We start from the raw sequence: 17,155 nt of genomic DNA, 5'->3' as shown, positions 1-17,155 counted from the left end.
CCGTTATTTACTTCCGTTTTTCTATTGTCGTAAATTAGACAGTTTGCGGTAAATGTCGCAATATTATTCACAGTCATAAAAAAAGTCATTTCAATATAAAATTTAGGTAAATACGAAAAGTAAGTTAATAGATACATCATATCTATAGCAAAATCTTCATGTTATTATTCTTAAGATTCCTTTTCCGTTTTCTTCCGTCTTCAAAGTATATTCCTTTTTCTTCTTTGACTTTGAAAGAAAGTTACCGGCATCACAGTACATGATCTGATGATGTGCTATCATAATTATACATTGGTTTTACATATCAGATGCTAGACTGAATAAAAAATCAATATGGCACAAATTAGTTCTTAAACATTCAAACAATTGTAATCGTCATCAGATAGTCAGAAGCCTCAAAAGTTAGCACAGTAAAAGAAACAAATTATTAATTAAAGTAGTAGACAACAACATCAAGCTTTCCGAAATGTGTCAGTTACTCAGACAAGCCTGACAATCATGCTTGATGGGCAGACAAATATTTGCAACTCACCAGTCATGTGCTCTGGTAACAAAAATGTATTATCTAAGACTAAGGATCCAGTCAAATCCACCAATTATGAATGATTTACAACTGTTAACCTGAGTTCAATCGGTGTAGACAACGTGAATCCGGGTCCGTTCGCCCTGATTCACCTGTGCCCTAGTACCTGTTCGCCCTAATACCATTTGAATACCTGTTCGCCCAGAGTCCATTCGCCCAGTTTTATTTTTTTTTTATTGTTGTCTAGCTGGAAAATTTTTATTATTTTAACAGAGTATGCTTAAGTTTGTTGAAAAATTCGCCGAATATTTGTATTGCTGTAACCAAATAATTATTTTCCTTTGATTTGCATAGTAGAATACTGGATTACATTGTATTTATCTTTATTGATATTTGTTAACAATTCTAATAATTCAGTCAATTTATGCAGTATATATAATAATAAATGAACTTATAAATCCTTTTCATGTTTTACAATTCGTGCAGCATTGTTTTAACTCATTCTAAGCTGACTAATTTATCAAAACAAAATGTTGTTTTTATTATTAATCCATCCAAGGGTTTGTATAATCAAAGACAATTATAACAACAATCCGTGAGAATTATCATTTTGAACAATTATAATGCTCCAAAACAAGCCATCAACTTTCAAATATTTCAATGTGTTTTCATGAATTTCGAGAATTTATACCATATAAATATCTGAATAAGTTTTTTAAACTTAAATAACCTTTATAATAATATTTTCTAACAAAAGTAGCGAGAACGAACCCAGGGCGAACGGACGCTACAGGCGAATGAACCCAGGGCGAACATGTAATCAGGGCGAACGGACCCAATACCAGACAACGTCATCAAACAATCAGTTTTTACTGTGACATAGGATAAAGGAAAATGCACAAATTTGAAAGTAACTCTATTTGCCTGTCAATATGGTCAAAACCTAATCTGAAAGGCCAATGCCAGCAATGGCGATTTATGTCATGAAAAATTTGTACATTGATAATTTCGGTCTTTTCATTAAGTTCAGTTTATTAAATTGCCACATTGCACTTATTTTTGTTTGCAATGCATTTCTGGTAATATAAATGCCACTCTAGTTTACAGGTAACATGGGTAATGGACAAGATGTTTTCAATAAATGTATATATATATATATATATAGAAGTCTATAAAAAGGACCAACCAGCAAATTTACTATGTACCGGATCGTCTAGAATAGACGATACTGTGCAGATAAGGAAAAAATTATATAAGTCTAGAGATTTGCACAACGATACTAATATAAGATGGTATTATACGAAGATGTTGTTAATAAATCGTGTTGACAAATATTTCGGCTTAACAAATAGCCTTCTTCGGTGTCAATTATTTTAACAATACTGATAATATGTATAAAAATAGCTCAATAATACAGGTAAGTTTTGTTCTATTGATTTAATCCAAAATCCTGAACATCATAATATAAAACAAAACTCAATACTCAAATATACGTGACTGTGTATATTTACAACCCAAAATGAGTGAAAAATAAAACTTAGTATTTTTTATTGATGCCGTTTGGATGATGTACATTTAGTTCCTTTATCCAAAAGCTTTCCCGAACCTGTCGCTGGGCATCACTCCAGTGAATGTTCTGTTCAATCACTAGGATCTTCATGCGGTTAAAGTCATCAAGTGTGTGACCAGACTGTCTGAAATGCTGAGAAACTGGGAGAAGTGGCTTCTTAGAGATATCACTCCTATGGCCATTGAGGCGTTTGTGGAAAGGCTGCTTTGACTCACCAACATATTGGAGGCCACAAACCGAACATTCTAGAATGTAAATAACATTCATACTTTTGCAGTTAACATTGCAAAATATCTTATAGTTATTTTCGGTTGCCTTACTGTGAAAAGTTGATGAGTGATGCATCTGTAGGCAGCATTTGCAGCGTTTTTCATCACACGAACGACATTCTCCAGAAGTACTTCTATTATCAGACACTTCAGCCCGCACCAGCAGGTTACGCAGACTATTGGGTTGCCTAAAAGCTATCATGGGAGGCTCGGGAAAAATCTTGGATAGTTTGGAATTCTTTTCAACTGTTTTCCAATGCTCACGAATGACACCGAAGCTGTTTTTGAGAGATGGGTGGTAAGTAAGAACACATGGAGTCCTTTTATTTTTCTTTTTATATTTGTATTCTAACAGTTTACTCCTTGGAATAGTTTCCGCTTTCTGAAAGCCTTTTTGGATAGTTTTGTGTTTGTAGCCCCTTCTCTTCAAGCGGGTTTTGAGTTGACGTAGTTGTTTTTTAGTTGTTTCTGAGTTGGAACATATTCGCTTGACTCTGAGTGCCTGACTGTACGGGATGCTCTTAGTACAATGAGCAGGATGGCAACTTTTAGGGGACAGATATTGGTGAGTGTCAGTAGGCTTAGAATATAGATCAGTGGATATGATGCCATCTGTGAGCGAGCTGGAGGTATCGAGGAAGGTGATTTTGGATTTAGATTTCTCATGAGTAAATTTGATACTTGGATGTATGTTGTTAGCATGAGTGATGAATGTATCTAAATCCTCGTCACTTTTATTCCATTTCATATCCACATCATCTATAAATCTAAACCAGGAAAGCGGTTTTTCGATGGAAGATTCAAGGAGTTGTTTTTCTAATTTGCCCATAAATATGTTGGCATATGATGGAGCCATTTTGGTGCCCATAGCAGTTCCATTAACTTGCAGATAATGGTCTCCATCAAAAGTGAAGTTGTTGTTTTTGAGTACCAGCGTGAGCATTTTGACCAGGCATTCAGTAGGTGGATATTTCACTGGTCGGGAATTCCAAACTTCTTTACATGCATCAATGCCATCTGCATGTGGAATATTCGTGTAGAGGGAATGGCTCCATCATATGCCAACATATTTATGGGCAAATTAGAAAAACAACTCCTTGAATCTTCCATCGAAAAACCGCTTTCCTGGTTTAGATTTATAGATGATGTGGATATGAAATGGAATAAAAGTGACGAGGATTTAGATACATTCATCACTCATGCTAACAACATACATCCAAGTATCAAATTTACTCATGAGAAATCTAAATCCAAAATCACCTTCCTCGATACCTCCAGCTCGCTCACAGATGGCATCATATCCACTGATCTATATTCTAAGCCTACTGACACTCACCAATATCTGTCCCCTAAAAGTTGCCATCCTGCTCATTGTACTAAGAGCATCCCGTACAGTCAGGCACTCAGAGTCAAGCGAATATGTTCCAACTCAGAAACAACTAAAAAACAACTACGTCAACTCAAAACCCGCTTGAAGAGAAGGGGCTACAAACACAAAACTATCCAAAAAGGCTTTCAGAAAGCGGAAACTATTCCAAGGAGTAAACTGTTAGAATACAAATATAAAAAGAAAAATAAAAGGACTCCATGTGTTCTTACTTACCACCCATCTCTCAAAAACAGCTTCGGTGTCATTCGTGAGCATTGGAAAACAGTTGAAAAGAATTCCAAACTATCCAAGATTTTTCCCGAGCCTCCCATGATAGCTTTTAGGCAACCCAATAGTCTGCGTAACCTGCTGGTGCGGGCTGAAGTGTCTGATAATAGAAGTACTTCTGGAGAATGTCGTTCGTGTGATGAAAAACGCTGCAAATGCTGCCTACAGATGCATCACTCATCAACTTTTCACAGTAAGGCAACCGAAAATAACTATAAGATATTTTGCAATGTTAACTGCAAAAGTATGAATGTTATTTACATTCTAGAATGTTCGGTTTGTGGCCTCCAATATGTTGGTGAGTCAAAGCAGCCTTTCCACAAACGCCTCAATGGCCATAGGAGTGATATCTCTAAGAAGCCACTTCTCCCAGTTTCTCAGCATTTCAGACAGTCTGGTCACACACTTGATGACTTTAACCGCATGAAGATCCTAGTGATTGAACAGAACATTCACTGGAGTGATGCCCAGCGACAGGTTCGGGAAAGCTTTTGGATAAAGGAACTAAATGTACATCATCCAAACGGCATCAATAAAAAATACTAAGTTTTATTTTTCACTCATTTTGGGTTGTAAATATACACAGTCACGTATATTTGAGTATTGAGTTTTGTTTTATATTATGATGTTCAGGATTTTGGATTAAATCAATAGAACAAAACTTACCTGTATTATTGAGCTATTTTTATACATATTATCAGTATTGTTAAAATAATTGACACCGAAGAAGGCTATTTGTTAAGCCGAAATATTTGTCAACACGATTTATTAACAACATCTTCGTATAATACCATCTTATATTAGTATCGTTGTGCAAATCTCTAGACTTATATATATATATATATATATATACTGAACTGCTGAATACACCAACAAGCAGTCAGGGGTACTACTTGTACAAGTAATCTTTATTTACTTGAAGAAGTAAAAAAAATATACTTATATAAGTTAATTATAATGTTTGAATAATCTCCCCTTAATTTTCTCAAAAATTCACTTGTATAAGTAAATTTTTTTTACAATCCCACAAAAATTCTCAAGTTTTGAGCTGTAAAAACATGCCTTTAATGATTTTTCCCAGGTCAGCTCATAATTTTTTATTAGAGTTCAATGTTTCATCTCATTAATTCAACAAAGAAACTGATTGCGCAAAGATCTTAAGTATTTGCGCAAGGCCTTCAAAAATTGCCCCTTGGGGGCTTGTAAATGAGCAGTGTTCTGACGATGACAGACAAATGAGATTTTCATTGTCCATGAAATTACACTTAAATGATTAGTTAAGACATCTGCAAAGGACAGACAATTTAAAATTCTATTAGAGCAAAGAAGTCCTAAGAATTCAAGAAAAGAAGATACAATGTAGGATGACTTTTTCACCTATATACATGTAAGTAAAAAAATCTGAATGTCTAAGGGACATAAATAAGCCAATTTTTTTTTTTACCTATACAAGTAAAAAAAATACACTTGTATAAGTATCCTACAAATTTACTTATATAAGTATATTAATATGACTTCTTCAAGTAAATAAAAATTACTTGTACAATTAGTACCCCTGACTGACAAGGTCAACAACATGCTTCTTCTGAAAAAATGACATGTGATAGTTCCAAGTAAAAAAAGAATAAACAGTTGGTTGAACCTTTGGAAAGCTTGATATTTTTTTCTTTGAAATGAGCCATAAATGAAGGTTTTAGGCCAAGAAATAATAAAGTTCTGGTTTATGAGTAATACAGTCAGGGTACATGTATCTTGTTGATTTTTATTTCTTTAAATTTTGACCCAATGTATATTTATGCCCCTGCTGTAGCGGAGGGGGCATTAAGTTTTACCCTTGTCCGTCTGTACTTACGTACATACCAAAATTGGTTTCCGTTCTCTAACTTTAGTTTGCCTCAACCAAATGTTATGAAACTTATACACAATGCTTATTACCACAAAACACAGATCAAGTTTGAATTTTTGTGGCGTCACTTTTACCATTCCAGAGTTGTGCCCCTTTATAAATGGAAAATTGCAAAATTTTTATTTTCTTCTAAATATCAAGTAATTTCTAAAATTGGAGTTATCATCCTTTGTCCATGATTATAGTTTAATCAACTATAATCAATGCTTTATACAATGCAATGTTTAATTTTGACTTCCACTGATAAAACACAGATCAAGTTGAATTTGGGTAGTGTCACTTTAACCATTATTGAGTTATGCCCCTTTAATTTATAAATCGAAAGATTGCAAAATTTTTAGATTCCATTCTGTAACTTAAGTTTGCCCCAACCAAACATTATGAAACCTCATATTCATTACCACAAAACTAAGATCAAGTACAAATTGTTTGTTTCCGTTTTCTAACTTTAGTTTGCCACCTTTCCTAAGTCAGGAATCTGATGTTCAGTAGTTGTCGTTTGTTGATGTGGTTCATAAGTGTTTCTCGTTTCTTGTTTTTTATATAGATTAGATCGTTGGTTTTCCCGTTTGAATGGTTTTACACTAGTAATTTTTGGGGCCCTTTATAGCTTACTGTTCGGTGTGAGCCAAGGCTCCGTGTTAAAGACCGTACTGTGACCTATAATGGTTTACGTTTATAAATTTTGACTTGGATGGAGAGTTGTTTCATTGGCACTCATACCACATCTTCTTACACATGTTATATCTACTCAACCAAATGTTATGAAACTTATACACAGACACAATGCTCAGTGATTTTGCTAGCGCTCGTCATTTTCGTCATTTACGAAACGGTTTTCAAAATGACGAAAGTATTCCAAATCAATTTCGTCACTTAAATTTGGAAAGAGTAAAAATATTTTCGCATATTTTCGCATGAAAATACTATGATTCTCCTGTCTTATTGTTTCTGACAAGTTTATGACCCTCAGCTAATTAACATTTACAACAGGTGTTAGAAGTTGTGATTACAGATAATCAGTGAATGCTTATTACTACATAATACAGATTAAGTACCAAATTTGGTGGCAACACTTTTACCATTCTTGAGTTATGTCCCTTAGTAAACATAAAAATTGCTGAATTTTTGGTTTCCATTCTCTAACTTTAGTTTGTCTCAACCAAATGTTATAAAACTTATACACAACTGTTCTAGAGTTATGCATGTTTACAAATAGAAAAATTGCTGAATTTTTAGTTTCTGTTCTCTAATTAAGTTAGCCTCAACCAATGTTATGAGACTTACACACAATGCTTTATTTCCACAAAACTCAGATCAAGTTAAAATTTGGGTAGCGTCACTTTTACTGTTCTTCAGTTATGTCCCTTTATAACTATATGATATGCAAGCGGGGGCATCATCTGTGTCCACATGTGGACACTATCCACATTTATTTGATATATATATGCACTATTAAACTATGGAAAGAAAAACACGATGACCACATGAACAATGAACATGCATGAACATACCATAAAGACTTTCATTGTGATATTATTTTGTTTGAAATTTGCATGTCATAACATTACATTTGGATTTTTGATTCTTTCCGAAAAAGTAACAAGATTTTTAACGGAAAGAGATATTTCACATGTTTTTTGTAAAGTATTCCTTCATTTATAGGCATGATAGGCCTGTATGGCAGTCATCTAAATGAAGGTTAAATGCAATAACATTTTTGTGAAATCTTTCAATTGTTGGTAATAAAAAGAAGGAGACAATTTTCTTTACAAATCAAATGCATATATATCATGTATATATATATAGAAAAAATTAGATTTTTCATTACAATTTCAATATATCATTCTTGAAGTAGTACATGGTGTATTGCAGAATTAAGAATTTAGGATTCCATGTCACGACATGTGCTTATTATTTAGGTTGAAATAGAAAATTTTGTTTTTTAAATGTACAAGATCCAATTTCCCTTTTTTTGGCTCTAAATTACATTCCCACATTATGTGAAAACTTTTTAAGAATTGCTGTCATATACCTATTTATTGATGATAAAAAAGTAAACAGTTTTCATTTGCCTCAAATTTTATGACATCACACATGTCACAGTTAATTTCACATTCTTGAATTTATGTAAGACATGTTCCTTTTCCTTTATAAAAATAAGGAGATGTGGTATGATTGCCAATGAGACAACTATCCACCAAAGTTACAATGAAGTGGATGTAAGCAGTTATAGGCAACTGTACGGCCTTCAACAATGGGAAAAGCCCATACAGTAGAGTCAACTATAAGGCCACGACATGAAAAATATGAAACAGTTTAATTGAGAAAACTAACGGTCTAGTTTATAACAAAACAATTTATGAAAAACAAATATGACAGACATGAACCAACGACAACCACTGAACTACAGGCTCCTGACTTGGGACAGGCACATCAAGAATGTGGCGGGGTTAAACATGTTTGTGAGCGCTCAACCCTCCCCAATCCTGGGACAGTGGTGTAATAGCACAACATAGTAACAAACTATAAAAATCAGTTGAAAAAGGCTTAACTCATCAGATCGATACAAAGAAAAACATCAAACAAAAACACAGACAGGACGTGGCAGGGTATATATCTATCCCTCATCCCTAACAACAAAAAAGACACTTAAGTACAGATCTGAGAGTTACTAACAGCTAGCATGGCTAGTTCAAAGCCAATAACAACTAATGAAGAAAATAATGTATCTTAGACTAAAATATCAATCAGTACACATCCAACATCCAATGGATTTAGTGTAAAGAGTCTAAAGATGTCATTAACAGAGAAAAACATGACCTTGTGCAATGCCAAAATATAGGTATTGAAAGATTGAAGTACCATGAAAGTATGTATGTGTTATATATTGTATTGTTTTAATTGACTGATAACAAAATCAGACTTGTATAGACTTTCAAATTCATGTAACTAATGTGTTGAGGTTAGTGATTTTTCTGCTTGCTTATCATTTATAACGATGTTATAAAAACAACAGGTTAAATTTGGATGTATTGTTATCTGCCCTTGCTTAGAACTCTATTGTGTGCCCTTAAAGTTGTTACTAGTCAATGAGACTGTATTTCAGATGTCTGGGAGATCATCAGAAGAAGTATTACTGATTGTAAACCATGTCAAAAATAAGAAAACCGAAGGAAATTTGTACATGATGGGGGAACGAGTTGGATGGATGCAAGGTAGCAAAAGTAACTTCACCTACAGCTACCTGTACTCAGATATCAAAGGTATCGTAAGAAAACTTCAGTTACCATTCAGTTACTTAAACCATTTACTGATTATCTTAGTCTACCTGTATTCAGACATCAAAATTCAAAGAAATGGAAAACTTCAGTTTCCATTCAGTTACTTAGCCATTTACAGGTCTCAACATTACTTTTTGTCCAATTGTCCAGGATAAGTGGACATAGGCGTCGGACAAGTACAATCACCATATTAGTTGTCCGACTGGACAAGTGAAAAATCCATGATATAAAACATGTAAAACTTACAAGACTTGCAATTGCCTAAAACGTGAACTATTTTTTTATTGATCATACGAAATCTAAATTCATTGATTGAACCAGGGGAGTGTAAGTAAGGGGAAGGAAATCAATGATAAGACATGCTGACTGAATGGACAAGTTAGACTAAATGATAATGTAGAGGCCTGATTTACTGATTATCTTAATAATTTATCTGTATACAGACATCAAAATTCAAAGATTGGGTAAGTTAAGCCGCCATTCAGTTACTTTACTTTTTACTGGTTATCTTAATAGTCTACATGTATTTACACAGACATCAAATCCAAAAGTAAAGTCACTCTAGTTACTGTTCAGTTACTATTCCATTTACTGGTTATCTTCACCTTGTATTCAGACATCAAATTCAAAGGTACGGTAACTTTAGCTACCGTTAAGTTACTATACCATTTACTGACTATCTTCAACTTGTATTCAGACATCAAATTCAAAGGTAAGGTAACTCTAGCTACTTTAGTTACTTTACCATTTATAGGTTCTCTTAATCTATTGTATTCAGGCACCAAATCCAAAGATAAGTAGTACTTACAGAAGAATATAAGCAATGTCTTTTTATAGGAAGGCGGCCTTTAGTAGTCATCTATAAATCATGTATGAATGTAAAATTTCAAATAAATGAACAAGATGAGAACTTCATTGTTGAAAGCCATATGGTTACCTATAGTTACTTGCTTCTTCATCATTGGTCTCTGGCGGAGAGTTGTCTCATTGGCAATCATACCATATCTTTTTTTACATGATGAACAAATAAGTTATCAAATAAAAAACAAAATATTTTATTATATTTTTCAGCCCAGAAAATTTCACCAGATACTAAAGAGAAAGTACAATTACAGTTAAATATGCATGATGGAAGTGCTAACACATTCCACTTCAACAATCCTCAAGGGCGTGAAGCAGCAGTAAAGGACAGGGATACAGTCAAAGAACTATTATTACAACTCTTGCCAAAATTTAAACGAAAACTGAACAGTGAGCTGGAAGAGAAAAATAGGTATTTATTTTAAACATGTTAAAGCAGATATGATCTTCATCTTGTTATAATGCCACTACTCCATGTGAATATGGCTTGGTTTAGTCCTTAACTCCTATATTCAACTGGTAACACACTTGTCTTAAAAAAATCACTGGGGCATGAAGCATCAGTGAAGCAAATGGATACAGTCAAAGTGCTATTGTCATGATTTTTACAACTGTTAACACCAAAATTTAAACAATGTTTACATAACAAATCTGCCAATTTGCACTATAATCATGATAATCTTTAGTGAACAAATACTACTAAGGAAAAAACAAAAAGCAACTACTGGCAAGGTTTATAAAGAATGTGGATAGGCACATCATCATTGGATAGGGTTCAGCTAGTGTTCAGATAAAATATGTTTTTGTATGACATTATCAGAGGCAATGGGTCTTACAATTGAGGGGGCTTCTTGAGAAGGGTTGAATGACCATAACAAATGAAAACAACACTTTATTAATTTTATGCTTTCGAAGCCCTTTTCTGGATTTACCTTCACCATGAATGCTCAGTTTGGAATATTTGAAAGCAAAGGAGAACTGAAACAGTTAAAGACCTAAATGACCAAAAAGGACATAGAAAAATAAGCCAAATACAATCTCTTAAGGTAGAAATATACTGTTGTAACAGTTATGAATGATAAAAGGTCTACAGTATATCAGAATATATATATATAGATTCTACCACTGCATCGAGTGTGATACGATATTTATCCACTCGAGACAGTTAAATTTTCAAATTTAAAACGCGAGGCTCGCCGAGCGTTTTAAATATTTAAAATTTAACTGTCGAGAGTGGATAAATATCGTATTACACGAGATTTGGTGGTGGAATCTGTTTCTCTAATGATTTTCAAACAATACGCAGGCAAATTTATTCATTCTTTTCGAATGATCTGCAAAAAGATGTGCTCTTTCTATGTGACGTCATCAGGCATGGTCGCCTTTTTTCATGCCGTCACAATAGGAAATTCAGAGGAAAGCAAGAAAATTCGACGTCATAATCGGAATTTAACCAATGAAGAACTGAGATCAAACGAACCACACGTTGATTAATTTTTTTTTATACAATGGGTGCAGAAAGGGATAAATTGACGAAGAATTAGAGAAATATATATATATATGAGCCGACATTCCATAAGCAATGCCAGTATATACTTTGCTAGTTAATAAAACATTGTAGATGGATAATTTTTCATATGGATGTTACAATTTATTTTTTAGATTACTACAGGAAAACCCAGAAATATTTCAGTTATATAAGGATTTAGTGGTCAGTGGTGTTATGAGTTCTGATGAATTCTGGGCTCAAAGAGCTGAGGTATGTGTTTTTCATCTTTCATACTGATCAACCATAGTGCTTTTTGGAAGTATGTTTCCCTCACGTGTTAAAAAGAGGGTTTTTTTGCCCCCACCGCTAGGAGAAGGAGGCAGTACGGTTAACTTTTGTCAGTTCATAGGTACATTCAGAAATTGGTTTCTGTTCTCTAACTTTAGTTTTCTTCTACCAAGTGTTATGAAACTTATACACAATGCTTATTCCACCAAAAACACAGATCAAGTTCGAATTTGGTTGTTTCATTATCTTGAGTTATGTCCCTTTATAAATGGAAAAATTGGTGAATTTGCTGTTTCCTTACTTTTACTTTGGTCTGTTTCAACCAAATATTATGATTCTTTTTCACAATACTTATTACCACCAAACACAGATCAAGTTTGAATTTAGGTGGTGTCACTTTCACTGTCTTGAGTTATGTCCCTTTATAAATGGAAAAATTGGTGAATTTTCCGTTTCCTCATTCTTACTTCAGTTTGCCTCAACCAAATGTTATGAAACTTATACAGGATGCTTATCACCACCAAAAACAGATCGAGTTGGAATTTGAGTAGCACGGCTTTTGCCATTCTTGTGTTATGCCCCTTTGTTAAGTTAGGTTTCAACTTGTACATTGACTCGTGCATATTGACAAGTGGACACATTATTCTTTTATTCAATTTAAAACATTGATTTGATATTAAGTATTATCTTATGAGCTACATGTATTAAACCTATTTTTTTTAATTGTGACTGTTTTCATTTGTATGGAAATAGCATCTATATATTGAAAATAAAAAAAAAGAAGTTTGGTAAGGTGGTACAAAACACCTTGACTAAAATTAATTTGGCTTGTTTAATTTTCATAAAATTTTGGCAAAATATTTACTTTGACCCTTTGACAAAAATATAAAAATTTCAAAAAAATTGAACCACACACTCTATTGGAAAAATTTCATTGGATATAGAGCAGTTTGACAAACACTAATTTGGATCATTGAGAAGCTTAATATTTCCTTAACAATAGAACGTGATTAAAACGTTCAGCTGATTTTTACAGAGTTATCTCCCTGTAGTGTTATGTACCACCTTAAGGTAATGGAGAAACTCAATCTGATTGAAATACAGATACTGTGTCTACACTTCCCTAACAAGGATCTGACAATGCTCCATTCTACTTTCTGTTTTAAAGACCTTCGGTATCCTCTGGTTTTGTTGCAATGATGCATACATTAAAAAATTTAAAAGGCTATATTTCATTGGCTGATGTAATAATTACAAAAACAAAAAGAACAGTTTTGTCAGATTGTTGTAGGCAAATGGTGGAACAGGGTTTGTATTTTAATCAGAGTGGGAGAAACTATGGTCAGCTGTACATAATTTTATAGATTACTTCTATTTATAGATGCAGCAAAAGTCAACTTCTACAAAATCAGAAGGGAAGCAGGTAGTGGGAGTGTCAGCTGCTTTTTTAGTAAGTATTTTAACAGTCATTTTCTTATGCAGGATAGTATAAAAATTTGTAATGTTTATGTCTATTGTACAAAACATAGCAAAGGGGCGTCTCTTTATTTTATGATATTTGATATTTTTACTGTCTTAAATGAAAGCATATATCAATTTATTCATTTATGAATTAAACCAAGATGTCTTTAAAATGATTGATTCAGTAGAATTTTAAAAAAAAATCCAATTTCATGGATCAGGTAATTGCCATACCTCCTACTTTGTCCTGATTGGTTGATGTTAGACGATTGAATCTGAAAAAAAGGAATCAGTGTTCTGCTTAGGATATTTAACCTTCAGGGTACTACCATGATGCTATAATTTGTTACCCTGATTTATACAATTGAAAAAACATTGATAATCTGCAAGAAAACTTTTAACACTACCTTGAGTTTTGTTATAAAATGAAAAAGTTTTAAATATTCCTACAGGCAGACATTAAACCAGAGACAGATGGATGCAATGGTCTAAAATACAACCTCACTACAGATATCATAGAATCTATTTTTAGAACATATCCAATGGGTAAGCATAAGAGAAATCTAAAGATAAAAGTTGTAGAACAAAATTTCTAGAAGCCATAAATTTTACTATCAATATACATATGGCCTTATCTCTGGACAATATGGTAAATGGTTCAGAACAGGAAAGATGTACAAGTAAAAGGAAAAGGAAAATAGAAATCAACGAGTCTTTTAAATTACCGAAAAATGCATTTGAACTAAAAGGTTAATGAGAAAAATCATAACAGTACTACGAAGACTTACATCATGAATACAACTTTTGATAACTCACATTAAATAGTAACTGTGTAATGAAATGTTGTGTTACCCCCAGATTCAATTAATTTGACCTCACATATTGCAAAATATTATGATTCACTTTTATATAAATCATTCAGGAAGGCATGACAAATAAATGTATATTGAATTTTTTCAGTAAAGAAAAAACATTTGGAATATGTTCCGCATCAGTTGTCAGAAAGTGAATTCTGGACACGTTTCTTCCAATCGCACTATTTTCACAGAGACAGAACAAATATAAGCAAAGCTGAAATGTTCTCAGATTGTGCTAAAAATGATGAGAAAGGTAAGTTTTTAAAAGAAGTACTGTCCATTTTGATTAATTGTTTGTTGTTTAATATCATACAATACTTTTGTTATACGTGTTATATTGACCAATGTTTTGATGATAATGATGAAACTGAAAGACAAATGTATATTCAAATTGCATGAAATTATTTTACAGAAATCTCTGATGAAATTGAGAAGAAAGTGAGTGATCCATTAATAGATCTGGTGGCAGGATCTGATGTGTCTCAAGGAGAAGTATGTATTCTGTGAAAAAGAAGAAAAAATATACTGTTAATATGATAAAGTGGGAAATTTTTACAATTGATGAGAGAGACTGTCATGTTTTGACTTTGTAAAGGCTTTTCTAAAAGAAAAATTATTTGTTGAATTTATTTTATGGTGCACACTTCAAACTTCAAAAATAGTTTGAGTCCAATAGCAATTGCAGACTTTTCTAGATTTTATATAGAATACATGAAGTTTACACCAAGACTAGATGCCAACTCTATCCAAGAAAAAATAACACATATCAAGGAAAAATTTGGAAAAGGCTATAGGTGTAATACCACCATTGATTTTCCCCTATTAGTCTTTGTTAAATTTGCACTTTTCAAAAAAATGTGCAGAATTTATCTTTGTTTCAAATAAAGAAATACTTGGCATGAGTTAAATTTTATCCTGTCCAGTACTATAGAAAAAAATTCACATAACATTTCATTGCATATAAGAAAGTAACCATCACTGGAAGTTAACCAATCAAATTTTTCCCCTTTTTTAACCTGTGTACAAGCTTTAGTAACCATGTAACCTCAAGTTTCCAAAATATTCTATAGAAACCCCAAATAAAAAAATAATGGTGCTTTGAAATACCCAAGATATATGTTTATGACCCAGAAATGTTTTACTGCAATGAAATGTAGGATCAATTACCTGCAACTGTCAAATTCAAGGGAATATTTTTTTTTGACCTATTTTCGTATGCAACCGGATGTGACGTACTATGATTTGGTGGTATTACACCTATAAAAAAATTCAACATTTTAAAAATCTATTTTTAGTAATCTTGTGCCATTGAATTGCTATCTCATTGACTTTCTCTCTATATGTTTGCATTCCTACATTAAAGTTGGATAATAATACAATCAATAGGAGAAAAGAGGGAAAATGTGTAGTATTTTCTGTCATGACTTAGATTAATCTAAGAGCTGTTCCAGAAAATACTATGTCCCCCCCAGGGACGGCACTTTTTTTTAACCCCCAACACCCACAGAAATAAAAATAAATTGGAATAACACTCCCTTTGCATTTTGGTATTTCAAATACAACCACCCATTAAAAATTTTTAAAAAATTGCCTTCCCTGGGTATTTTCTGGAACAGCCCTAACTTATATTTGTCAACATTTTCACAGGAATATGCATTTAAGTCGGAATTGCTGGAAGAATGATAAATTTCTAGGGTTAATTAGTATACTGTAGGTCAACATTTCAAAGTTTTGTAAAATTTTCTATCAGTATATTAGAAGTAAATGTGCATTTACACAGTACGATTTTCAATCCAATTTGATACTTTTGCCCAGATAAATCGAAAAGAGTTCTGTTCAAAAGATACAATTTTCATTTCGATTAACCAAAAGACATCTGATTTTAGTATTAACAGGGTGCAATTTTTGTGAATAACAACATTATAGGTAAAAAATGAGATTGAATATCGTACCATGTAAATGCAACCTCTAAAGTATTTTCTATTGTAGGGATATGGTAGTTCTTCAAATGATCAAAAGTCCTCAAGTACAAATCACGCAAATTTAACAATGATACGAAGATTTAACCACCATTCAACGATGGTTTTAAAAGCTTGTGATATAAACAGTGAATCCAATAAAACTACTGAAAGCTCAGGAACAAGTAACTCATTGACTAACGGAAACTCAAACAATTCTAACGGTGCTCATTCTTCAAAAGATTCAAGTGAACCTGTGACTAAAAAAGCCAAAATGCAGGAAAAAATTAATTATTCTGACCTTAAAGACAGCAGTGATACTTCTAGTGTTAATTTGAGATTGCATAAGATGGAGGGTTATTTACACGGACCTACCCCTGTTATGGCAACTAAGTATACTACAAGTGAAGATGTGATAGCAGCGACACAGAATGTTTCTCAGGAAATGCATAATTGGGTTCTGGCCCTATCTCAGGTAATGATAAAAGGTGATTAGTTGAAAGAAGTGCTTGCAATTAGAGTCAGTAATTTAAATTTCATTATTTATATTGGAAGGTTTAGAAAAAGAGAATGGTCAGCTCTGTTTCAAAGAAGTGCTTGAAATTGGAGTCCGTAATTTAGATCTTGTTAATTTGAAAAGTTAAGAAGACAAAATGTCAACTCTGTTTGAAAGAAAAGCTTGTAATTTGAGTCAATCAGTTTAAAACTTATTATCCTTACTGAAAAGTTAAGAAGAAAAATGTCAGCTCTGCCTAAAAGAAGTGTTTGAAATTGGAGCTGGTAATTTTCATTATTCATATTGCATAATTGAAAAGAAAGAATGTGAATTGTTTGGAAGACATGCTTGAAATTGCAGTCAGTAATATTAACCTGGTTATTTACATTTAAAAAAGTAAGAACAAAAAAGTCATCTCTGTTTTAAAGAAGTGCTTGAAATTGAAGCTATTCATATTGCACAATTTAAGAAAAAATGTACACTTGGTTATTGTTTTCAATGTTAAGAAATGTTACATTCACAAACAAATGAAATCT

At 32.8% G+C, this 17,155-nt stretch overlaps 2 protein-coding genes across 3 annotated transcripts in view; both read left to right on the top strand.

Moving 5' to 3' along the window:
* Positions 1–17,155, top strand: part of LOC127705669 (PHD and RING finger domain-containing protein 1-like) — a 290,389-nt gene that overhangs the window by 153,258 nt on the left and 119,976 nt on the right. The window lies entirely within an intron of this gene.
* The window catches only part of LOC127705686 (general transcription factor IIH subunit 1-like), a 30,531-nt gene continuing 13,386 nt past the window's right edge, over positions 11–17,155 (top strand). Inside the window, exons 1-9 of one of the 2 annotated variants that reach the window (XM_052210037.1) lie at positions 11–119; positions 9,035–9,191; positions 10,281–10,482; positions 11,733–11,829; positions 13,229–13,297; positions 13,761–13,854; positions 14,269–14,418; positions 14,578–14,657; positions 16,155–16,598. In XM_052210037.1, coding sequence (XP_052065997.1) covers positions 9,035–9,191; positions 10,281–10,482; positions 11,733–11,829; positions 13,229–13,297; positions 13,761–13,854; positions 14,269–14,418; positions 14,578–14,657; positions 16,155–16,598 — 1,293 coding nt within the window. In that variant the 5' untranslated portion in view covers positions 11–119. The remainder of the gene's footprint in view (positions 120–9,034; positions 9,192–10,280; positions 10,483–11,732; positions 11,830–13,228; positions 13,298–13,760; positions 13,855–14,268; positions 14,419–14,577; positions 14,658–16,154; positions 16,599–17,155) is intronic. The other variant, XM_052210038.1, reaches the window with a different exon arrangement.

Source organism: Mytilus californianus, unplaced genomic scaffold (genome assembly GCF_021869535.1).
Source record: "Mytilus californianus isolate M0D057914Y unplaced genomic scaffold, xbMytCali1.0.p SCAF_6, whole genome shotgun sequence".
In the NCBI taxonomy this organism is placed as follows: Eukaryota; Metazoa; Mollusca; class Bivalvia; order Mytilida; family Mytilidae; genus Mytilus; species Mytilus californianus.
The sequence above is the reverse complement of the archived record's forward strand: the minus strand, read 5'-3'. Positions and strand labels throughout refer to the sequence as shown.